Source organism: Aythya fuligula, chromosome Z (assembly GCF_009819795.1).
Source record: "Aythya fuligula isolate bAytFul2 chromosome Z, bAytFul2.pri, whole genome shotgun sequence".
Classification (NCBI taxonomy): Eukaryota; Metazoa; Chordata; class Aves; order Anseriformes; family Anatidae; genus Aythya; species Aythya fuligula.
The window spans coordinates 61386232-61410703 of record NC_045593.1 but is presented as its reverse complement, the minus strand read 5'-3'; the positions used below and the strand labels follow the sequence as shown (position 1 = coordinate 61410703).

General features: G+C 38.4%; 1 protein-coding gene across 1 annotated transcript in view; it reads right to left on the bottom strand.

The window, feature by feature from the left end:
- Positions 1-307: 307 nt before the first annotated feature.
- Positions 308-24472, bottom strand: part of MAN2A1 (mannosidase alpha class 2A member 1) — a 134476-nt gene continuing 110311 nt past the window's right edge. Inside the window, exons 20-22 of the mRNA XM_032206496.1 lie at positions 10510-10704; positions 2220-2330; positions 308-627 (exon numbers count right to left, since the gene is read on the bottom strand). Coding sequence (XP_032062387.1) covers positions 475-627; positions 2220-2330; positions 10510-10704 — 459 coding nt within the window. The 3' untranslated portion in view covers positions 308-474. The remainder of the gene's footprint in view (positions 628-2219; positions 2331-10509; positions 10705-24472) is intronic.

Sequence of the window (24472 nt, the reverse complement as noted above, 5' to 3'; positions counted from 1 at the left end):
TTTTTGGACATTAGCTACTACACAAGAACATTTTATTCCATTTGTTTCCAGGCTGTATCTGGGCTTTCTACTCAGTATTATTTCTACATAAATTTATCAACAATCAGCAAAGAAGGCTGTTTAAAATCCAATACCCTTCTTAGGAAAATTAAAACACCAGAAACATCATTAGTTAGCATTTAACCTGAGATTTAATCTGTTGAGAGGTTAACATCCTTAGAAATTTCTTCACTTGTTGCATTAACTTATACTGATGTTGGTATTTTATGGAAAAAAAAAAAAAAAAGAAAAAAAAAAAAGAGGTTGCTTGCAACATGGCTTTTCACTGTGTTGATCAAAAAAATTAGAGAATGCATGTTTTTCTCACAGTATCCAGAAGCTGGAATAACAATAATGTGCTTCTTATTGCACGTGAAACTCTGAGAAGACATACTTGCAGATTCCTCTTCTCTATCTGAGTATTAAAACCAGATTTCATCTTAGTCGAACCCGGAATGTATTTATCTCCATAGAACTCATATTTACTTCACTTATATTTCTGGCATCTGGAGGTGAATGCATCAAAGATAAAGATGCAGGTGTAAGACTTTCCACACTGAATTTGTTAAAGAGTTTATGCACCTTTACCTGGAGGAAAAAAAAAAAAAAGAAAAAAGAAAAAGAAAATTGAGTATGTACCTTAAAATTGACTACAATTTAATCTCTAACATCCTGGTTAGATACTTTTCAAAGTTATCTGCATAACAATTCTTGCACCAAAACCACCAAACATTTCTAAGAACAATGCTTAAGATACTATACACCAGATTAAACCTTTTTAGGTAGTTTGCTTCCACATTTCAAATCAGGTAAGCTAAATCAATATATTAAAAAAGTGATCAGAAATATTCGAAGTTCTCTTTGTTTCTATAAAAAAAAAATATCAGCTACTCTTCTGTTTTAAGAAAATCCGAAATCTATTCAAAGATTTGATGTTGCATTGGGTTTACGTGGCAAGGTTTTGGTAGTGGGGACTGCAGGGGAGGCCTCTGTGAGCTGAGCCCAGCAGCTGCCCCATGTCAGAGCAGAGCCAGCTCCAGCTGCTCCAAAAGGGACCTGCTGCTGGCCAGAGCCAAAGATCAGTGCAGCAGGAGGTGCTGCAGGCAGGCAGCAGCAGTTCCCCTGCGGGCTGTGCAGGGAGAGGCCCCTGGTGGAGCAGGCTGTCCCCCTGCAGCCCATGGGTCCCACATGGAGCAGATCTCCACAGAGTGACCGTGAGGGAGAGGCAGAGACAAAGCGTCAGGGACTGACTGCAGCCCCCATTTCATTTTCCCCTGTGCTGCTTGGGGGGGAGGACATAGGACAGGTTGGATGGGGAAAAGGTCTTTTTAGTTTTTTTTTTTTTTTTTTTTTTTTTTTTTTGTAGTTTCTCACTTTTTTACCTTGTTAGTAATAGGTAATACATTACATTAGTCTCTCTATGGTGAGTCTATTTTGCCTGTGATTGTGATTGCTGAGTGATCTCCCTGTCCTTATCTCAACCCTTGGGCACTTTCCATCATACTTTCTCCCCCTTTCCCTTTGAGGAGGGGGAGTGAGAGAGCCATTGTGGTGGAGCTCAGCTGTCTAGCTGAGTAAAACCACACAGATGACAAAAATTCTATAGATTTATAACTACGCAGTCTACTGTCTGTAACACAAGAGTTATATTATTTACATTTCATAATTTACATTTCATAATTTTTCACACCAATTCAATAGCAATTGCAAACCACTCAGATATTTGTAATGGTGTAGGTCATGTAAGGGAGCGTTGGAAGACAAAGGACATGCTGTAATAAACAGTTTTCAAAGTAGCAATCACACAATTTACAGATGTTAACTAACACTATTCAGAAGAATACACTTCAGAATATGTAATTTGACTATTTCTTTGGTAAAGTTGTTTATACTACACTATTCGAAAACTATTTGAGAAATTTTATTATATGACATTATAGGACATTTACGGGAAGTTAATAAGGCTACAGCTGATGTAGAAGTTAACTTGCAGATACTTACATGGTCATTTCCCCACACCAGCAGATGCCCATCTTTACCAAACGGAAAACAGCTTTAAATTTAGCTATTATCCTGAAACTCTCGAGAAATTACTACCTTTACTTGAGTAATAATTTTACTTAAATATCAGTGTTCCTGCTATACTTGCAAAGTAAACTACCCATAAAATGCCAGTATACCTTTCCCTGAGTAGTGGAACAGAGTAGACCCAAGTCTCTGTTTGAAAATCTACAATCAAATCCTTTTCTGTGAAGAATCAGAGCAGCTTCATCAGATGGCTCAGGATCTACCTGCAAATAAACAAAATAAAAGTTACTGAGAAAGTAGCAGAGCCAGCAAGACATTTTAGGACCTCAAAAGATTATTATTACCTTAAAGTTATGGAACCACATATGCCTTAAATAACATTCAGCTTAGACTGAACAGACATGCTTCTTTTAATGTTTATAAGATTAAATATAAAAATAATTAAATAGCAAAGTGATATTAGATATACAAATTACTAAAGAATGTGAACTTAAGGAGTTCAGAGATCAGTAAATTCACATGTACAAGCAGACTCAGAATTTAAGAGTAGCTTTCATAGCTGTGTTAATTGGCTTCCCAGATACATTACATGGCAAAACTAAACCAAACATATGATAATTACAATAGCTAGCTTCAAATTTATTGTGACTATGTTGTATCAAGTTTACATTTTGCAAATCTGCTCCCTGAAATCTCACTCATCTTACGATGTGTGTGAAACCACACACTACTAAAAACATTAAATAATTATAGGTAAGACATACAGTGCTCTTGAGCCTCAGTAGACAACAAAGTAATCCACAATCTCAACTTTCTAGTTTGAACCAAACAATTAAAATCACTTAGGACAAATGGTCACAAGAATAGAGTATAAATGCCACAAGTCAGAATCTTTTTTAGACGTACTTCAGAAAACAAAGTCATATTCCTAGAGCATGGGAAGATTCCCCCATGGCTGGGAAGTTTCAATTGCTACAGATTTTTTCCTTTTATTTTACACTATCATGTAAAAAAAAAATATGAGAATGTACAATGAGAGTAACAGAAATTTTTCTTCACATTACAGATGAATATGCATGCAAGCTATTTTCATAGCACATACATGAATGGCCCATGATGAGATGTCCTATATACTGTCACAAGCTGTTAGCATTCAACATTTGCATTTGCCTTCAACATTGTTTTCTCTCATTTATTTTATTTATTTTGTTGTACTTTTTTTTTTCATTCTTCAACTCTTCATCTTACTAAATACTCAATAAGGTTGTAACATCATCAAAAGATCTCCAATTATGCCAGCTCTTTATTTTTTTCTTTTTAAAATTAATTTATTTCCATTGTACTTGAATTTTGTGATGATGCTTTTTCCCAATAATCACTGTCATGAGTTAAATTCTTTTCTGCTACTTCAATGAGTATCTAATGCTTTGGAGAATCCTATGCTGATAAGTACTGTACTTGAGGTAATCCCAAGTATACATGTAAATACAGGCTTGGCAGAGAATGTCCTGAAAGTATCCCTGATGAGAAGGACCTTGGGGTGTTGATTGATGAGAAGCTCAACGTGAGCCATCAATGTGCGCTTGCAGCGCAGAAACCCAACCATATCCTACCTGCGCTGCATCAAAACAGCATGGCCAGCAGCATGAGGAAGGTGTTTCTCCCTGTCTACTCTGCTCTCATGAGACCCCAGCTGAAGTACTGTGTTCAGCTCTGGGGCCCCAGCACAAGAAGGACATGGAAGTATTAGAACAAGTCCAGATGAGGGACACAAAGATGATCAAGAGGCTGGAGCACCTCTCCGTATGAAGATAGGCTGAGGGAGTTGGGGTTCAGCCTTGGGTAAGAGAAGGCTCCAGGGGACATCTTATAGCAGAGCCTTCGAGTACCTAAAGAGGGCCTACAGGAAAGCTAAGGTAGGACTCTTTGTCAGAGTGTAGTGAAAGGACAAGGAGTTAATGGTTTTAAACTACAAAAGACTGGATATAAATTAGATATTAGGAAGACGTTCTTTATTTTGAGGGTAGTGAGGGACTGGAGAAGGCAAGACTCTGGGAAGACCTTATAGCGGCCTTCCAGTACCTAAAGGGAGCCTACAGGAAAGCTGGGGAGGGACTCTGTGTCAGTGAGTGTGGTGATAGGACAAAGGCTAACGGCTTTAAACTAAAAGAGGGTAGATTTAGATTAGATACTAGGAAGAAATTCTTCACTGTAAGGGTGGTGAGGCACTGGCACAGGTTGCCCAGAGAAGCTGTGGATGCCCCATCCCTGGAGGTGTTCAAGGCCAGGCTGGATGGGGCTTTGGGCAACCTGGCCTGGTGGGAGGTGTCCCTGCCCATGGCAGGGGTTTGGAACTGGATGGTCTTGAAGGTCCCTTCCAATCCAAATCATTCTATGACTCTATGATTATTCTTTTTTTGATTTTTAACTCTTGGAGGTGTAATAAACAAAAGGTATCATTAGATTAAGGCTTCAGTTCCAAACCAAGTTTCTCCTAATAAAGTACATCTCGGAACAGCCTGAACCAGCTTCTTTAAACCACAGTATGTCACTGCTTCATAGTATAACAAATTCACATTACTAAATACTCATTCAGATGATAAAAAATGGAAAACTGATAAACTTAAATGGAAATTTCCTTAGAAGACACTTAAAATAGCAAAAATTTACTCATGTTATTTGGACTTGAAATTAGATATTTTGCAGTAAAACATTTGCATAGTTTACAAAGCCTGAACAAATCTCAGTTTGATAAGATTTTCATAAATAGCTTACTTATAACCACCTAAAATCCTGTTCTTAATTAATGCATGGTATCTACAGTCAGACAATTTAAATAGGTTTAATATGTGTAATATATCCTTGGTAGTTGAAAAAGTTCTTATATTGTTTATTGGAACTTCCTATATTAAGTTAATAATAATGACGCCAAAAAAATTATTTTCAGTCTCCAACTCTAATTCCCAACTTCTTCACTGTCACTGATGTGGCAAAACGTTTGCACTTAGAAGTAGACATTTTTATGCACACAAAGTATTATTATCTGCCTAAACATCAGATTAGAGAAATATTAAAATTCATGCTGCAAAAGCTTGACTTCCTATGGGGTAAATTGATGTTAAAAATGACAAGAGAGTAATGAATATCAACACTTTCTCTGTATCTCGTAGAATTACCTTTTTGTCATCTGCATAACAAACGCATTTCAAATGATGGCATGAATATTTCATCTCTTAAGTTTTTAAAATTAAATATTATCTTAATTAAGATTCAAAATGTTTACAACACAAAGGTAATAAACAATTAATGACACTTTCAGAAAGTGAGTTCTGCCAAGTGTAAACACCTATGGTATAGCAGACAACCTTTTAGACTTCCCAGGACTTTAACATGCAGATAGCATCCAACTGTAAACAAAAAAATTAAAAAAGAAGAAGCAAACAACACACCTAAGCTGTGCTAATCTGTCTTAAGACTGAGCAAGCTGCCACAGTCTCCACATCTACTATAACTTATCTCTTCTTCTATCATCGCTAGGTAAATTATATTAGGTCTATGAATGCCTAAGGGAACATCTGAGCAACGATGAACCCAATTTATGTCACGTATACCTTCTAAACATGACTATGCCATCTGCATGAAAACCTGTAACACATTTCTCAAATTTTAGCAAACAGAAATATCTTTAGTCTTGTGAAGCTTCACATTGTTATGAAGACAAAAATTCCCTAACTACCATACTATCAAATCTCTGACTGCCTTTCTTGGAAGAGCTGTCAAAGCTTGATTTGATTTTGATCTCTGAGAAGTAAAATGCTGTCCTCATATCAGGCTGCTAGCAGGAAAAAAAAATTAAAAATCCTAAGCTTCCTTATAAACAGTATCCCAAGGCAATGCTGCTAAAATTTGGATGAGAGAGAAAAAAACATTTTAACATTTTTTATCTGATACTGTAAGCTAACAGGCATGCATCACAAAGTTCAAATAACATGAGAAAAATATGCACTTATATTCAGTATAAATGGACAAATGCAATCAGTTTTTAAGTCTTGAGGTCCTGTCTACTTACAGTAGGCAAAATCTTTGTCAAACAAACAATAAGACATTGGACTCTTCCATGACAGGATCATGTATCTTAAAACAATATTATTTTTCCCCCTCTGAGAGGAGCAGAAAACTAGAAATTCCCTTTTTCTCATTTATGCTTTAATGCATTTTCATGCATTCTAACTTCTACCTTAAATCCTAATACTTTTGTTTTGGTACCCCTTTATGTGAAATTGTAATATCACTTCTTAAAAATCAGTTTCAAGTGGGCAGTTGCATGTGGGGGAGTGGAGGGGCAGGTCTTGGATCTTGAGAAACCTCATCTACTGGGAGATGATGGGGAGCTCTGTCTGAGGAGGGAAAGAGACCTGCCAATCTGGTGAAAAAAAAAAAATTAACTGAAGTTTCTGGGGAGGGGTAATGTTGATGTCAGCATTAGCAATGGCTGCCCAAGGATAGCAAAAGGAACAGGAAGAACTCCTGAAGAGCAACACAAAGGAATGCCAGCCATGTAAGTGAGTTTTATCAGGGACTCAACTTAAATGCCTCTGAGCAAATGCCTGTAGCATGGGAAATAAGCAGGGGGAACTGGAATTTTTAGCCCAGTCTCAGGGCTGTGATATCATAGACTTCATGATAGAGGCATGGCAGGATGGCTCACACAACTGAAGCACGGTGATGGATAGCTTCAGACTCTTCAGGAGAGATATGCCAGAAAGAAGAGGAGGTGGGATAGCCCTCTGCATTGAGGAAGGTTTGGACTGCATGGAGCTTAGTTACGGTGATGAAAAGGCTGAGTGTCTCTGGGTAAGTCGGGGAAAAGCCAACATGGGAGATACTGTGGTAGGAGTGTGCTACAGACCAGGATGAAGAAGCATAAGAAACATTCTGTAAGGATATAGAAGTATTGCAATTGCTAGCAGTCATTCATGAGAGACTTCAACTTCCTTGACATCTACTGGAAATACAGTATGGCAGAGAAGTAGCAAATGGAGATTCCTAGGATGTGCAGAGGATTGCTTCCTGACACAGGTAGAGAGGGAACAAACTAGGGAAGGTGCCCCGCTTGAACTGTTGTTTGTCCATAGCAAAGGCCTTGTGGGTGATGGTTGGAGGCCATCTTGGAAACAGGGATCATGAGATGATGGAGTTCTCAGCCCTTGATCATAGGTGTTCTGCAGGGATGTCAATTCAAAGGGACAATGACAGCTAGAGTTTACCTTGGCTACTACACTGAAAGACAATAAAAAAATGTTTTTATAAAGATAGAAACAAAAAAAAAAAGGGGGGGGAGGTTTAGGAGAATCTCCATCCTTTACTCAGTGTGGGGGGAAACATAGTGACAAGAGCTGAGGAAAGAGATGAGGTACTTAATGCCTTTTTTGCCTCAGTTTTCTTAGAAAGTCCACTTCTTCTCAGGGTACCCAGCTCACTGTGCTGGAAGTCAGAGACAGGGAGCACAACGAAGACCTTGTGAGCCTAGGAGAAATGGCTAGCGACCTACTAACCATTTGGATACCCAAAAATCTATAGGGCCAGAGGGGATCCACTCAAGGGTACTGAAGGAGCTGGCAGAGGTGTTTGCTGAGTCACTTTCAAAAATTTACCGTTTAGTCCTGGCTAACAAGAAAGGTCCCAGATGACTGGAGGTTGGCAAATGTCAAAGCCTTCTCCTACAGAATCACAGCCTTCTCCTATAGAAAAGGACTACTCATGGCTTGGAAGGATGAACTGTGTGGTTGGTAAAAAAAAAAAAAAAAAAAAAAAAGTGGCTGGTCTCAAAGGGTCATTGTTAATGCAGTTAAATCCTGTTAGCATCCAGTCACAAGTGATGTTCCCCAGGACTCAGTACTGGGGCCAGTTCTCTTTCATATTTTACCAACAATCTTGGTGGAGGATCAAGTGTACCCTCAGTAAGCTTGCCAAAGACACCACGTTGGGTGGGAATGTTGATAGGCTTCAGGGCAAGAAGACTTTGCAGAAGGATCTGGATAGGTTGCACCAAGGGACCAAGGCCAATTACACGACATTCAACAAAGCTAAATGCCAGGTGCCTCATAACAACCCCATGCAGCAGTACAGGCTCAGGCAAGAGCGTCTGGAAAGCTGCCCAGCAGAAAAGGACCTGGGGGTGCTGGCCGACAGCCAGCTGAACACGTGCCAGCTGTGTGTCCAGGTGGCCAAGAAGGCCAATGGCATCCTGGCCTACATCACAAATTGTGTGGCCAGTGGGACTAAGGAAGGGTTTAGTCCCCTGTACACAGCACTGCTGAGACTGCACCTCAAGTGCTGTGTTCAGTTTTGGGCCCCTCACTACAAGAAGCACATCGAGGTGCTGGAGGGTGTGTAGAGGAGACCTACAAAGCTGGTGAAGGGACTAGAGAACGAGATGCATGAGGTGAGGGAACTGGGACTGCTTAGTCTTGAGGAGACTGAGGGGAGACCTCACTACTCTCTCTATAACTACCTGACAGGAGGTGGAAGCAGGGAGGGTGTCAGTCTCTTTTCTCAGGTGAAAAGTGATAGGACATGAGGCAACGGCCTCAACTTGTGCCAGGGGAGGAAGAATTTCTTTACAGAGAGGGTCGTTAGGTATTGGAACAGGCTGCCAAGGGTGGTGGTGGAGTCACCATCCCTGGAGATATTCAAGAAACATGTGGGTGTGGCACTTAGGAACATGGTTTATAAGTGGACTTCTAGAGTGATGTGATGGTTGGACTTGATGACCTTGAAGTCTTTTCCAACCTAAATGATTCTTTGATTCTATGACTCAACAGCTAAAGCAATATATAAATAATCTAAATTCTGGAAAAAATTGCACTGCATCAATTAGCCAGAATTATGGCATTCGTCATTCAGATTCTTGTAAGATGGGAAAAGGAAGCAGAAAGCAAGGAGAAAACTGAAAAGGTCCTTTTGGCATGCAAGACATTCTTTGCATAGCATAGTACCATTTCCGCTGTGGGGAAGAACTGTTCCGTACCTATAATGATAGTGCCTCTATCTTATGAATACTAATAATTTTCACTTTGAAGTGCACAGCATAATGCTGTGAACTTGGGAGCCGTCAGTCAAGTAACCACTGAACTACACTGTGGTGGACAGGGAAAAAGCATAGCCTCTAAAAATCTTCTGCCAACTGGGATAATATGGCTAGAATAGCACAGATAAAGTAGTAAAATTCATCTATGAGTAATATTGAACAAAATGGTTGATGCAGAGCCAGTCTTCCATTTCACGGGTTTCATTACCAAATTATACAAACATGGGGAAGAAATTTAGGCCCCAAAGTGGAAAAGTTGTCATGTTCATGAAGGTCTGTACCAGACCTGATGTGCTGAAGAAAAAAGGCAGTGCTGAACTGGCTGAGGAAAATGAAAAGATTTTACAGCAAAGTGTGGAACATACACTTCACATAACGATTTAATTCAGTATGAAGCTTCTTCCCAACTCTTCAAAGACATAAGACCCACAGAATGAAGAGTTAGTTCACTTTGAAATTCAAAATAAGAAACAGTCAGAGCTGAAGGAGTTCATATGACATTGAACTACTAACAAAGTGTGAGAAGTGAACTGATTGTTTAAGTTCTAAAATAAAGAATGAAAATGAAAATGATGAACTGTGTAACTGATACATTTACAGTAATTAATGGAAAGTTTTGCAAATATTCTGAATATGATTTGAGGTCATTATTGATGAGCAGTTTTACCTCAGCCACCATAGAGGCTCCAAGGGAGCAGGGACAACTGTAGTCTGTAAGTATCTAAGTGTGGCAGAATTAAAAAGGAATTTCATCTATGGTAACACCACTGGTGAGAAATACTGAGATACGGCGTGAAGTTTAGACGCCCACATTTTAAAAGGTGTTGAAAAAGCTGAAAAGAATTTTTACAAGGCCTGGTGGAAGTAGGAGGGACAAAGCACTTCCTCTGTGGCTTACCAAACAGAAAAATTATATATGATGTTTACAATTGTGTAAGTTCTTTTGCAGAGAAAAACAAAAACAACAGCAAAAAGATATGGAACAGGTTTGGGTTTGATTTTTAGAGATACCAGAGAACAGTTTCACAGGAACCATAGAATATAAGCTGTTGTTAGCATAATTAAAATAGGTCTTATACTGAAGCTTAAAAATACTGTAAGAATTTATTCCAGTGGGTGCTATAATATGGCTATTTTTTGTTAAGCCTACCAAATGGAATCAGAGGGATTTTAAACAACATGCTTTATTAAAAGCAATAATGATTGTACCCAAAGTTTACTAACCTTAACAAAAACTAGTAATTACTATACAATTTATCAAATAAGAACTTTATAAATTACTTTCCTAGAATAAAGTATTTGATTGGACTATATTAAAAAGTTTGCTTGTTAAAAGATCCTTTTGACCTTACCTTTGACTGGATTGTCCTCAGATTAACTATATGAATGTCACAAGGCATAGATGACATGAGTGGAGAAAAAGTATTCAGCATCTCCGGGACACCTGAATCTGCATATGTTGTCATCACAATTACAGGATGATTTAAGAAAGACGAAGTCATATGGCTAAGAAGCGAGGGAAAACTGACTGATGCCTTCTCTTCATTCTGCAAAACACGAGACAAAATATTTTCAAGATCAAGTTACTATACCAACATGTCTAAAATTCTAAATAATTTCCTTTACATATGAATCCACTAATTTAACAGAAAATTTTATAGATTATCTGTTTAATTACTTTTGGAAATTTCTGATTATCCACAAATTCTCTTTTTTCTAATATTAGGAAACCCTCATGATTTACAAGTATTAGTACATCTTTCAAAATGATAATTAAGGTATCTCTTTTTACACAATTGTGCAGTCTTTCAAGTTAGCTCTTCATAAACAACACAGTTTAGAGAAACAAGCAAGTTACTACTCTAGTAACTTACTCTATATGTTTCAGTATTTACCTGAATACTGACAGCAAGCTAGTCTTCTGCAGGCTTCTTTTATTACATTATTTTTCTATCCTATATTTCTTATTTTTTCTTCCTTTTTCAGATTCATCTAACCTGTATCCTACCTCCCTCTTTCTTTTTAGATCTAAAAAAGAAAAAACTGCACCCCCCCCCTTTTTTTTGGGGGGTGGGGGTGGGGGGGGGGTGGGGAAAGGGGGGTTAGGTGTAGAGTATTGCAACTATCATCTTTGCCTTGGTGGCAATAAAAAAGAATTCACATTCAGCAGTTTCATTTCAGCATCACACCAGCAGGAACTGAAAGAACTCCATCCACAGTTTTTACAAAGTTTTACTTGGAGTGCTTCGAACATGGCTGCAGAAACTGTGTCACAAGCCCTGAAACGATTAAGTCCTCACGTTCACTGCAGTAATTCAAAACTTCACAGAAGCCAGAAAAGAAAACAAAGAAACTTTACAAGGCACTTTCAGTTTTAGAATGTTAGGAAAACCAAGGTAGAAACATGAAAAATTGCTTTTGCACTTATTTTTCTTCACATACTTCATCAGACAAATCCCTACTTATTTGTAGTTAGACAGGTGATTTTTAGTGAAAACTCTGAAGAAAGTTTACCAACAATACAGCATCCTAAACTTTGTGATCTTAAATTTGCATTTTATGGTAGGTTGAAAACATGGAAATAATAAATGTGAGACACTTAAAGCAAAGGGGGGGAAGTATTTATCAGTTTGTAATGAACAACCATAATAGTAATTCCTGTTTTGACGTGTGCATGTATATTTATTTATACCTTTGCACAAGCATTAAATGCATCTGACAGTGTAGCAATTTAACATATGCCAGAGCTGAGTTGATGTAACTGGGTAATCTCTGCTTTGTTCTTGGTTCTTTTCTCAGTAATGACTAACAGTGTTAGCCTCTTATGCAGCTACTAAGCACAGAGGCTAATATTGTTATAGATTTATCACGATCCCAAATTCCATTCCAAAAATGGCAATAGCTAATAGTTGTAGAGGATTGCTCCCCCATGTGCATCACTGCACACATTTATCTACATTGACTTCATCTGCCATTTTACTGCATGCTTAATCAGTTTGAAGTCCTTTTCCAATTCCACAGTTAGCCTTGATTTTTTTCTATTACCTTAAATAGTTCAGCATCTCTGGCAAACTTGCTTGTCATTATTCTCCCCTTTCCCATTAAAATATGAGCAAGCTTGCTTTAAATACAGCTAAAGCTGTCTTAGTTCAAATGACTGCATACATTCCCTAACCACGGGGAAACATGCATATACATGTTTTTTTAAAGAAGAGTTCACTGTTTGACCCCAAAAGGAACACTGACTGTTTACTCTGTTGCCATTTATGTGCTAAAGTAGGTCATATTATTCTATCATCGGTTTTCTTATTATTCTTCAAATATTTTTTTCTGTAAAAGAAGCTGATTACTTGCATCTGAATCAGTCAAATAATATATTCATCCTACTATCCAGAGCTCTTGCAGCTGGTTCCTAATTCCAGGTACAGTACCCGAGAAACAGCAGAAGAGAAAATGACCATCCAGCAACCACCATTACTTAAGATTAGTTCCTTATGTGCATTTTTGACCTGTGGGCATGCATACTCCAAAGCATTTGAGATCAGAGATCCTGCTAGAATTCAGGTTTATTCATTCCCTTCCCTGCTTTTGACCACTACCTAACATACACTAGAAACGTGTCAAAAAGCAGCATGCCCCATATGCACCAATGGTCTCCTTAACTCTAGATTTTTCAGCTATAAGGGACTAAAAAGTTGGAAAGAGGAAGAATGGTAAGCCTTCACAAAAACAACTTATTTTTCTCTCCTTTTACACGTTTTACCTACATGCAAATTCTTACTGTAAGACATCCCACATACTTACTTGGAGAAGGGCTACAGTTCACTAATGGAACGGTGACTTGAAAATCATTCTGCTAGCTCCAACTTTACAACTGGAAGTACAGCGCTTGGCAAAAACAAACAGAACTCATTTAGATGCCCTGAATTTCAGAAGCAGATGTTCCTCAGAAAATGCCACCAAGGTCATTTGAGATGAACAGAAGTGAGAGCTTTCTGAAAGCTTCTGCTCCATGTATAGAAAAATATCTTATATGTTAACACAAGCATGACATCCACGAGTCAAGATCTTTCACAAATCCCAGAGATCAGAAACACAGGAAAAAAAAAATGGGAGACAAATCTGTGCATTAGCTGACATGAAAGTAAGAAAATGCTCAAAGTATTAGATGAGTTCCCAGCCACGGCTAGAAGTTGACCCTCTTGAGGGACAAGAGGCATTACAAAGGGATCTAGATACATTGGAGCATTGGACAGATATCAATGACATTAATTTCAACACAGGAAAATGTCAGACACTGCACCTGGGATACAGTAATGCTGGACACAAGTACTAGGAGACGAATGGCTGGAGAGCAGCTCAGCAGAAAGAGGCCTGGGGGTGCTGGTGACAGCAGGCTTGGCATGGCCAGCAGCGTACCCTGGCAGGCAAGAGGGCAAACCACATTGTGGGGTGTGTTAAACACAGCATCACCAGCCAGTCAAAAGTAGTGATGCTCCCACTATATTTAGCATTGGTACAGCCTCACCTTGAATACTGTGTGCAGTTCTGGGCTCCACAATGTGAAAAGGATCTAAAGGTACTTGGAAAGTGTATAGAGGGCAGCAGCAAAGCTGGTAAAGAGGCTGGAAGTCATGTCCTAGGAGGAGAAGCTAAAGGTACTTGGGTTGTCTAGTTTGGTGGAAAAAAAAAAAAAAAAAAAAAAAAAAAAAAAGGCTCAGAAAAGATGTCATGGTCTGTACAACCTCCCGAGGAGGGGAAGTGGAGAAGGAGGTGCCGGTCTCTTCCCCCAGTAACATAAGGACAAAACGCATGGTAATGGCACAAAGCTGTGCCAGAAGAGGTTCAGACTGGACACTAGGAAAAATGTCTTTACTATGAGGGTGGTCAAACACCAGAACAGGCTTCCAAGCAAGGTCATTGATGCCCCATGCCTGTCAGTGTTTGAGAGGCATTTGGACAGTGCCCTGATTAATATGCTTTATCCTTTGTTTGGCCCTGAAGTGGTCAGGCAGTAGGACTCAATCTCTGTAGGCTTCTTCCAGTTGAACTATTCTAATTCTAAAAGATAGGGCAGGACAATCTTCTAGGACAGAATCCTTCAAGGCCATCTCTAAGGCTAACAGAAGTAATGTAAATAAGAAAGGTATTTTTACGATAAAGATGCAGCAAGGTAAGTAGCAGTTGAGAAACCAGGAAAGATGGGAAGAATGGAACCGAAAACCTTCAGGAATAATGTGTGTGGGAGAGAATCATTAACTGCCAGTGGGCAAAGGGACAAAGTTGTCAGAAAACCCTTAATAAAACCATAAAGAGTGGCTCCTATCTTTCCTGATTTTTCAACTGATGATTGTAGGGAAACACAGTCTTGAAGTACTCTGGCAAATGCTAAAACTAGAGCTGAATCAACTTGGCTGATCTTTGTTCCTGCTGTGTTTGCTTATTTTATCACAGTCATAAACATTCAACTTGAGCATTATCCAAAATTCAAACTTTTAAAAGCTGCACTAAAATGGAGATTTTTATCACGAATCTTGTATTCCCACATCTGGAATGACAGTAAGCACCAACAGAACAAGTGCAGTCGTCTCTTCCCAGGGGAGGTAATTCAGTGAATCTATGTCTGTATTAGCAATAGGAATGGAGAGTAAAGCAGGTATCAAAAGCTGCCAGGAGACTAAATAAAGAAAAGGGGTTTTACGAACATTGTCAAGACAGTGCTATTACAAAAGTTCCAGAAGGAACACTTCAAAGCCTGTTCCCCTCCTATACGCATCCCAGTCATAAAGGGATCGGAGTATGCCTTTGTCCTCTTAATAAATTGATACAAAACTCAATGCTCCGAGGAAAGCCAGAGAAAATAAGGTTCTTCATGTAAACACAACAGATTTGGAAGAACAGTTACTCTGTATCTACATTCACAACCTGGGTAGCTTTCAGCAGTACCCTGCTAATACTACGTAAAAGTCCCATAGTCTCCATCTAATTAAAGTACTGCTCTCAAAAGTGGCATTGTTTCCTCAACTTCAATGACTGTGTTTAACACTCAAAGTGTGAATGGAGCTCCACTGGCAGCTTTACAAACATTATGTATTGGCAAGATTCTGACAAATGCCACTGATATAGCTGAGTGCTGGCTTAATGAGCTCTAATCAAAGTAAACACTGCCTTTCTAAACTACCTTGTAGCACACGCATATACAGTTATCCAATTAGAAACAGTCTGCTCTGAAATATAGCCCCCCCAGTGACTGAGTAATAATGAATACAAATCCCAAGGACCCTTCTTTCTCATCAGAAGTAAGGCGAAAAATTCTGAATTTTATTTTTAGAGACAAAAGAGAGAAAAAAAAAAAAGAAACCACACACACACAGAGTCCAATAGAACCTTAGGTAACAGTCAGCAACAAGTTCTAAAAATGGTCTCATCTATAAAGAGTGTCCTTATGGAAGACAAGAGCTATTCTATCAATAAAGCGAGGATGGAACTTATTAAGAAAAGACTCAAAGGGTTTTCTGTTAAGAGCTTAAACTAAGGAAGTGGGGTCCTTAATTAGAGGGGAAAAACATTAATTAGACTCTTCAGAAATCCTTTAGTAATTGAATGGAAGAAAGAATGGAAGACAGTGTAGAGAATAAAGTAAAGCTGATACAGTTGATAATTGGGCTTCAGTTGATGCTGACAGAGAAACAATTAACTTCTCAATACAGGCAAGAAGCCTTAAAAAAATAAGGAAACCAAATTGGGGCAGATGGAATATCAAATCACAAATCTTGACTATTTAGTCCTCTTCTAGACTTTTCTCTGTCAAGTACAACTGCCCAAACCTGGAAGGAAACTTGCTTACTACTCCAAAACAACCAGCATCCAAACAGTTTCATGAAACATGCTGAAAAGCGGATGCTGACTTTGGATCTCAGTACATTCAGACAAAATCTGGGAACAGATCCAGTTCTGGGCCTGCTAAATCAAAGGATGAAGATCAAAAGAGTCTGATACCAAAACATCTGGACTATTCCTGGTAGAAAAGTCTCTTACTCTCATGTTGTGTGTAGAAACTGTTAGTTTTTTTTTAATCAACTTCCTCTTTTACAAATTTAGAAAATCCACCACTGGCAGAAGAAGAATGCTTTTAGACTGGAAAATCTAAGCTGTGAAGTAAAAAGACTCTTCAGAGCATTACTAGTCCCAAAATAGACACAGGCAGTGTTATTAAATCTCTCTCAATCATAATGTAGCAACTGACAGCAACTGATATGGTCAGCCTCCAAAGACAAACACAGAAAGAAGAATTTGTTTCTTCCTGTGCAATTCAAAGACTGACAATTTGTCTGTATGTCTGTTGAGATGCAGCTTCTATGTAAGAAACTGTGTGGGTGATACTGCAGTAGCCAGCTTATAAATGTGAAACATAATGACAGACAACATTGACTATGTGAATAAGCAGTCTTAAAATATGTGACAAAAACACATAATAGGTAAGGACAGCTGCCTTAGCTTTAAAATGCATACATTCTTCCCCAAGACCAAACATCGTGAATCCTTAACTCTGTAAAGGGTTCTCTATTTCAGGAGTACTCAAGTACTGTGTTCAGTTTTGGGCCCCTCACTACAAGAAATATCGAGACCCTGGAGCATGTCCAGAGAAGGGCTACGAAGCTGGTGAAGGGCCTGGAACACAAGCCCTATGAGGACTGAGGGAGCTGGGGATGTTTAGCCTGGAGAAGAGAAGGCTCAGGGGAGACCTCATTGCTCTCTACAACTGCCTGAAAGGAAGGTGTGGGGAGCTGGGGGTCAGCCTCTTCTCACACATGATAGGACTAGAGGTCTCAAGTTGCGCCAGGGGAGGTTAAGGTTGGAAATTAGGCGAAATTTCTTAAGAAGAGTAGTCTGGCATTGGAACAAGTTGCCTTGGTAGGTGGTGGAGTCACCACCCCCATGAATGTTACAGGAAGGGTTGAACCTGGTGCTTAGGGACAAGGTTTAGTGGGTGACATTGGTGGGAGGGGGATGGTTGGACCAGACAATCTTGGAGAGCTTTTCCAATCTTAATGATTCTATGAATCTATGTTTAGAAATTCAGATTTTATTTGGGAACAATATTAGTCAAATTCATTAAACTGATATATAGCACTAAATTGTTTCAACTTGTGTGTAGGCTTTACATGCAAGACTGCCTGGGTGTTACCTCATCAAGCAAAAATCCAATATACTTTTTTAAAATTCATTTGAAGTTGCACATTGTATTGCAAAAAGTATGGTTGTTTCTGGCAGGTTCTGAGATCACTAAAAAGTCCTCCAGATATGGATGCATAGGTATTCCCTTTTGTTTGATGTCTCTGTCTGGAACTGGATTTTAGTGTGCCTGTAAAAACTGATGCCTTTGAGTTAGCAAGAAGGGTATCAGATAATGGGGTTTAAACCCACTGTGGAACAAATAGCAATTAGACACCAATGCAGACTGAAAGAAAGAATCTTGCATGTTAAAATGCTTATGTCAATCCTCCTTCTAAAGCAGCTGGATTATTCACAGCTCTGTATCAACCCTTTGTGAAAAGCATATTCAGATCTCCTTCAGTCTACAATGCATCTCCAAACATTCATCTCTTTTCAGAAGCAAGAATTACAATAGAAAAATCTCTTTTTCTTCTGATGCAAATATTTTTTTTTTTCAGTGACCAAGAGTGCCATGCTTGGCCAACGTAACCACAGGTCAAAGAAAACACTGCTCATCACTTCTATCAGCTTCCAAACTGGCTAGTGGTTGTAGGGGGATATACCAAGATTGTTTGGAAACCAGATAAGGCAATAGGAAGATCTTCTTTGGGGATTCAGAACACTTAAGAACTTGAAGCTGCACAAGATTCCTCAGCTGAACAATTTTCAAGTGCTTTGTAAAAGAGCAGAAGCAGGTCTTCTACAATGAATTACACTCTTAGGGAAACCTAGATAAATTGCAACCAGAAATACCAGCCACAAATGCGCCTACTGAACAGGCAGGTACCCTGAAATCTTATGAGGCCTATAAACAAAAATACTAGTGCAGATTATTTTCTGCTATAGTAGAGCATTAAAGTATTTCCTGAAATCCTGGGGGACAAAGATCCTGAAATATATAAATACTGGATCTGTCTGAATAGTGCACGCACACACACACACACATATATATATATTTGTTAGCAATGAAACATTCATCAGTTATGTTACAGTTTTGCATATCAAAGCATAAATTCTTTTGGTGATGTGTTTCAAGTACTTTTTTGAGAATTTTGATGTGCATTTCATTTTTTTTTTTTGATAGCTTATTTTTTTGACCAGCAAAGGACTGAATTGAGCAGACGAGAATTGATAGAATGTCTTTATCTCTCAGAATGTAATATTTTCCATCAATTGAGTTGAAAGCTATTACACTAGGAACATATTTGTGCCACACAAGGTGACAGGGGTCCCTGAAGGCTGATTATAAAGGAAATAAAAATTGAGGCACTGTCCACAAGGCTGCAAGTTGGTTCACGGTAACTCTAAAATCATCACAAAATTTCTGTACCAACAGAGCTGGTACTAAGACTGCAGGTGAGGAACCCTGTGATGTCTACAAATAATCAAATTCAATGAACTTTGTACCCATGGAAGTTGCTCTTCCCCAGTCTGATAGAATTAAACTTGGGGGTCTTTAAGACCAGAGTTCTCCTCTGATCCCAGTTTGATAGGTGGGAGACTGCTGTGGTCCTTTGTTCCAGTCCAGGCAGGAGCAAGGCATGTATCCTCAGTAGGCACACACATACCACATATATGACCAGCCACATAAATGAAAAGAGAGCAGAGCCTTTACCAGCACCCACAGAGCACTCAGAAACATGAGCAGAACAATCTGGTCCTGCTTGTACCCTACAGCTGACAAGGTCTGAAGCTCGCTAGTCAGACACCGTCACTTTCTTGATTCACAAGTACACTGCTGATGCCTCAATAGTCAATGTGGACTTTAAGTCTGGCTGATATCCAGGCTTGGATCTTAGGCTTCTTAACCGTTCACCATATCAGACTTCACCTCCTTGTAGTTGCAAACCTACATGCCAGTTTGAAGTTTATCAGCAGTTCACATGCATGCATAGAAATAAGAGACTTTCTAGTAACCATCAGACAGTTCTGTTGATTCCTCAATCCCATGGCCTCTCTCTTCAATAACTAAAAAGTAGACCTCTTATTCTACTTTCCTAATCTGACATGAAATTATTTAATTACCCTTACAAGCTTAAACTAATTGGTGAGCTAATAAAGAATCAGGATAGACTGTAGTGACCAAGCACAGATCCTTGTATTTCCCTTTTCCCTCTGTGTTCCCACATTTGCTTGCCTTCAATCCTTCTCTCTCCCCTCCTATGTCTTTTCCACAGAACAACGTAATAACAAGTATCTCATTCTTTTAGGAGATAACCTCCCTAGTCTTCATAAAGTGTTTTCTGATGAGTCACCTTGTCAGGTTTCACACTAGTAACAATTGTCCTCATTTGACAGTCTCAGGTGTAGCCAATTTAGTGTGTTCCTTTCCTCCCTGGTTAGAGTTGCTCCATTTATTGCTGCTCCTTTGATCACTGTCAGATCCTTGTGTTTAATTGAGTCGTTAGTCAGATGCCATAGTCACTCACACTCTATAAACTGATTGTTTGGAGAACAAACATATGTTTTCTGGAGCATACAAAGTAACTAGCCACTGGGACCATAAGCACACCACCATACTTAGAGGCTGACAACTATGTAGGACATCAGTACAGCTATATGAAAGGGATCACAAAAGCAGATAAGCATCCTTTTTCAAGAAAAAAAAAATAAAATTTATAGACTCTCCCAGCCAATTTGATTTCTTCTTTTCTTATTATTCTTACAGTGTTTGTGTTTTCCAGTAATGATGCAGGAGGAAGGAGGATGGACGTAAAATCTAAAGAAATAACCAATGCCAGAGATGTGAAAGGACATGGTTCCAGATTTTGTTTCCTACTAACTGGCAACACAGAGATCAGAATTTTTCTGGGGTTCTCCTTCAACAATGGAGTAGCTCACCAAAGTGATGATCAAGACAGAAGTTACCCCACGATATCTCCTAATTTTTGTTTTCCAGAAAGGCTATATTTGCATTGGAAATTTGCTGCTGATGGGGAAGTTGCTTCCCTAATAGAAATTACTTGAAAATGTAAAATAGAAATTGTTTGTTCTGTATGCAAGGGGATTCTCTCTCTATAGTTATTTCAGTTGAGAATACAAGGAAAAGAAGCCTGACTCACAGACTTTCTCCTTCCTTTATGAAGGACTCTGTCCTACCACCAGAGCTTTCAGAAGGAATTACTAGGTCTTTCTAGAAGAGGTGATACAGCAAGATTTAGATTTAAGAGCTCTAACTGCACCAACTCAGAGCAGCTGCTGAAAAGACCTACACTTCCACTTTGTCCAATTATGTGGGCTAGTGGGAAAAACAGCTTTAATACTATGTATACTATCAAGTAGAATATTGTCCTTCTGAACAGAGTAGGCAGATGGGTACACACAAGTGAAGAGAAATAAAAACACCCAAAGGAAATAATGTAACTCATTGCAGAAGTATGTACAAAAAATGAGGCACAACTGTAAGTCCAGAAATCAGAAAAAGGCTATCCTCTTTGCTACCTCTTTAACCATGAGCCAGCTACAATGAGTGGCTGCTGCCCTGTTGGAGGATGAGGACTTTCACTCCCTATAGTTCTGGCCAGTATGACGATGACTAGAACTTGGAGATAAATCAGTCTTTATTTAGAATCCTTCTATAACACCTCTTTATCGAAGTGTCAGGAAAGAAGCAGTATTTGAAACAATTAAGCTGTTAAGTGCCCTGGCATAAAAATGAGGATGGTGTTAGCCTGAAAAAATAGTGTTTGCATATAAATGTTAACACTGTTGTTGAACAGCAGACACAAACTTCCATCATAAGAAATAAAATATCATCTACTTCGTAGAGATAATCATCATTTAAGTTTAGTATTTTAAGAAAGGCTGTCAAGAACTAGCACACAGCTGAATATCTCTTCAAACAAAGCACTATATGTATGTATACTAATAAAATCAATAACAATAAAAACACCAAACAGCTAAATTTACAAGGCAAGGCTCTAGAAGAGGATGCATTGTGTTCTGGTATGAAAGAGATGCACAGAAAATGTTATTTGTTTCTTCCATGATCATCACAAAAGCCTCAAATTTTGAAGTCTTTGTTTATATTTGACAAGTTCAATACAATAGTCATTATTAAAATTGACACAGAAATATCATAGAATTGCTTGGGATGGAGAGAACCTTAAAAAACCTCTAGTTCCAACGCTCCTGCCATTGACAGGGATACCACCCACTGGATCAGGTTGCACAGGGCCCCATTCCACATGACCTTGAACACCTCCAGGGATGTGCAGTTATCTACAGTTGTCAAACATGAGCTTGGAAACACTTCTAAATGGAAGTAAGAGTTCCCGCTTTTTTGAAATATCAAGTCAGTTACATTTGTTATGGGTATGGTAATGCATAGCAATGCATAGTAAAGTGTATACGTAGTACACAAAATACACATATGCATTATAAATATGCACTCCATGTAAGAGGCAAGTACAACTCAATAATCAGACAAATGGCTATATCATAAAGCATGTATTTTCAGAGAAATTGATTATCGGACTGCCACATATTTGTGATTTTATTAACTGCCTGTATCACTGTTTCTCTAAACAGCCTCCCCCAAATCATAGCAGCTATGTGAGCTATTGAATCCTGGCTCTTTGCTTGGGACTGGACTATAAATCTGGTCATATAAATCGAGCAAATCAAGGCAAGATATGAAACAAAAGTCTGAGGAAGAATGCGTGTGCCTGAAATGGCATTGTTTTCTCCAGCTATGTCATTGATGAAATAAAGATATTACTTCTTCCTATAAATTATGTGTACTTCATTTTCCTATATGAATATAACATACTGAGGTATGGAATTAAAAAATGTACCAATGCTTATTTTTACTTAAGTTTACAACAAATGTAAAAGAAAGAATCTGTATGTTCAAAAACAAAGATGCATTTAGTTTTTTTGACAAACAGGTAGAGATAATTGTGCTCAGTGTCATTTTCGTCTACATAATAATCCCTTGAATTTATACCTAAAATGTTTTTAATTCTTGCTAAATGATCTGACGAAAAATAAATGAATATTAGGAGAGAAGTCAAAAAGATATACAGAGCCAATCAATACTTGCAGGGAGAAAACGAACTTAAGCAGAATTAGTTACATTTAGTAGGAGAACAAAAAGTATCTAGAGATGTATCAAACAGTAGTAACATCAACAGAAGTCTAAGAGACAAAGTTGTCAATAAATCAGGTGAGTGTAACCTAAAGCAAAGTGGTATCTGCACAGCTCTTATCTATGTACATAACTTACTTAATGAGCAATACTGTCAGTGAATACACCTTTTGTAGTACCCAAATTTGGGGTGGGAGGTTAGGGTGTGTGTTGTGGAATCAGTTATATTAACCTGAAGCTGTTTGTACAGAGCGTGAATACTTACTACTGGTGACATAAGCTAAAATTCAACAGCCAAAACGCAGGAATTACTACGATTAGAGACTTCATAGAATACAGGTTACTTGAATGTGACAGTAATTGTTAAGAACTCTGCCTACCCAACTGGACAGGTCAAGTTTACACTTCAGCACATTCACCATGGCTTGTCTCTGCCATTAAAACACACTGTTCAGGGTTGGGGGTGAGAAAGGAAAAAAATATTTTGGAGATGCAAAGGAAAAGAAACTTTTGGCTTATTTTGCCATAACTTAAAGTGATGCAAATTTATTTTAGTTAATTGTAAATAAGTGTATATCCTACACTTCATACACACTCCTCCTAAGGAAAAGTTTCCTAAAGAACAGAAAAACTACTCATCAGAACTGTTTTTGAGAAGACACAGAATCCACTTTGGGAAATGCTTGTACTGGCAAAGATAACAAGCGATCAAAACTCTCTTCTTCCTTTCACTGTTCCTTAAGTAAGTAAAAAAAATAGGTCTTGACAACAAAATTAAGGTCAGTGTATGAGTCACACATTGCTGTCCATCACATAAATAACCTGCATACAATTTCTCTGTAATTTTTTCTGACAGGACTATTATTAAGCTATTATAACAACTACCTTCTAAGTAGCCATGCACTAAAAATGCATTTGTATATTTCACAAAATGGAGAGAAAGGGAAGTACTATTCCTTCCTTGTGTTAACAAATCTGAAAGTTACAAGAATCAGAAAATATTACATATCTTTAGAAAAATTTCAACAAACAAAAAGCTAAAACACTCTAAAGGGGAATTCCAGATGTAACACCAGAAAGATATTGCATATTTCCTTAAAACAAACAAAAACTCAACAAAATCCAGGTGCTTAAGAGTTTGGCTCCTGTGGGTAGTGCACGCTGCATCAGTTGAAACAATAGCACCTCTCTGACTGATTTTAAAAAGAAAAGAGAAATACTTTGTTACCTCATGGAGGTGTCTGATTGGTATTCCAGGCAAACTGGTAAATATATGCAAAAAGCAATGTGCATCTTCCACTAACCAGGTAGCCCTAAACAGAGTTGCTTACTCTGCCTGTCTTTCAGTAGAGGTACCTTCAAACTGCTTTCCACAGGCACATTTTGGTCTAAAGCAGCTGTGCAAGTAAACTTTTGGTCAACCACACTTAACCACCCACTGCATTAGTTTGCAGAGGAGTCGGAGTGTGCACGGGGTAGTTTTCTTCTGTAGGAAAGTAACAAAAATTCCCCGGAGGTCTATGGAAATTACGCTCTAACCTTTGAATCAGATTACAATTGAATCTGACTTGAATTTGTTAACACTGACTAGTTCTTTGGATAGTTTTGAAGTCTACGCTGATACAGAAATAGATCTGTTTTGAGCAGGGACTGGATAAGATGACTTCTAGAAGTATCTATTGAAGTATTTTATGATTCTATGGTGTAGATGCATGTGCCACAGCACTGACTGATTTGATCTGCTCCTGTTGTTCCGTATTATCTGCTATGTATACATAGCTTTCCATGTCCGATGACTCTAATTTAGCAGCTTCACATTTTAATCTAATACAATACAAACTACCTTGTGTACAAAAAAAAAAAAAAAAAAAAAAAAGTTTATTGTGGCAGTACAGATCTCCCTGTAGGTCTCTTTTTGCTAAGGTAGATTAACCTGTGCAACACTCATTGCTGTCAGAACTAGAATGCTTTCAGGACTTTAGTTAGCTCCTTTCTGGTTCAGCTATTTC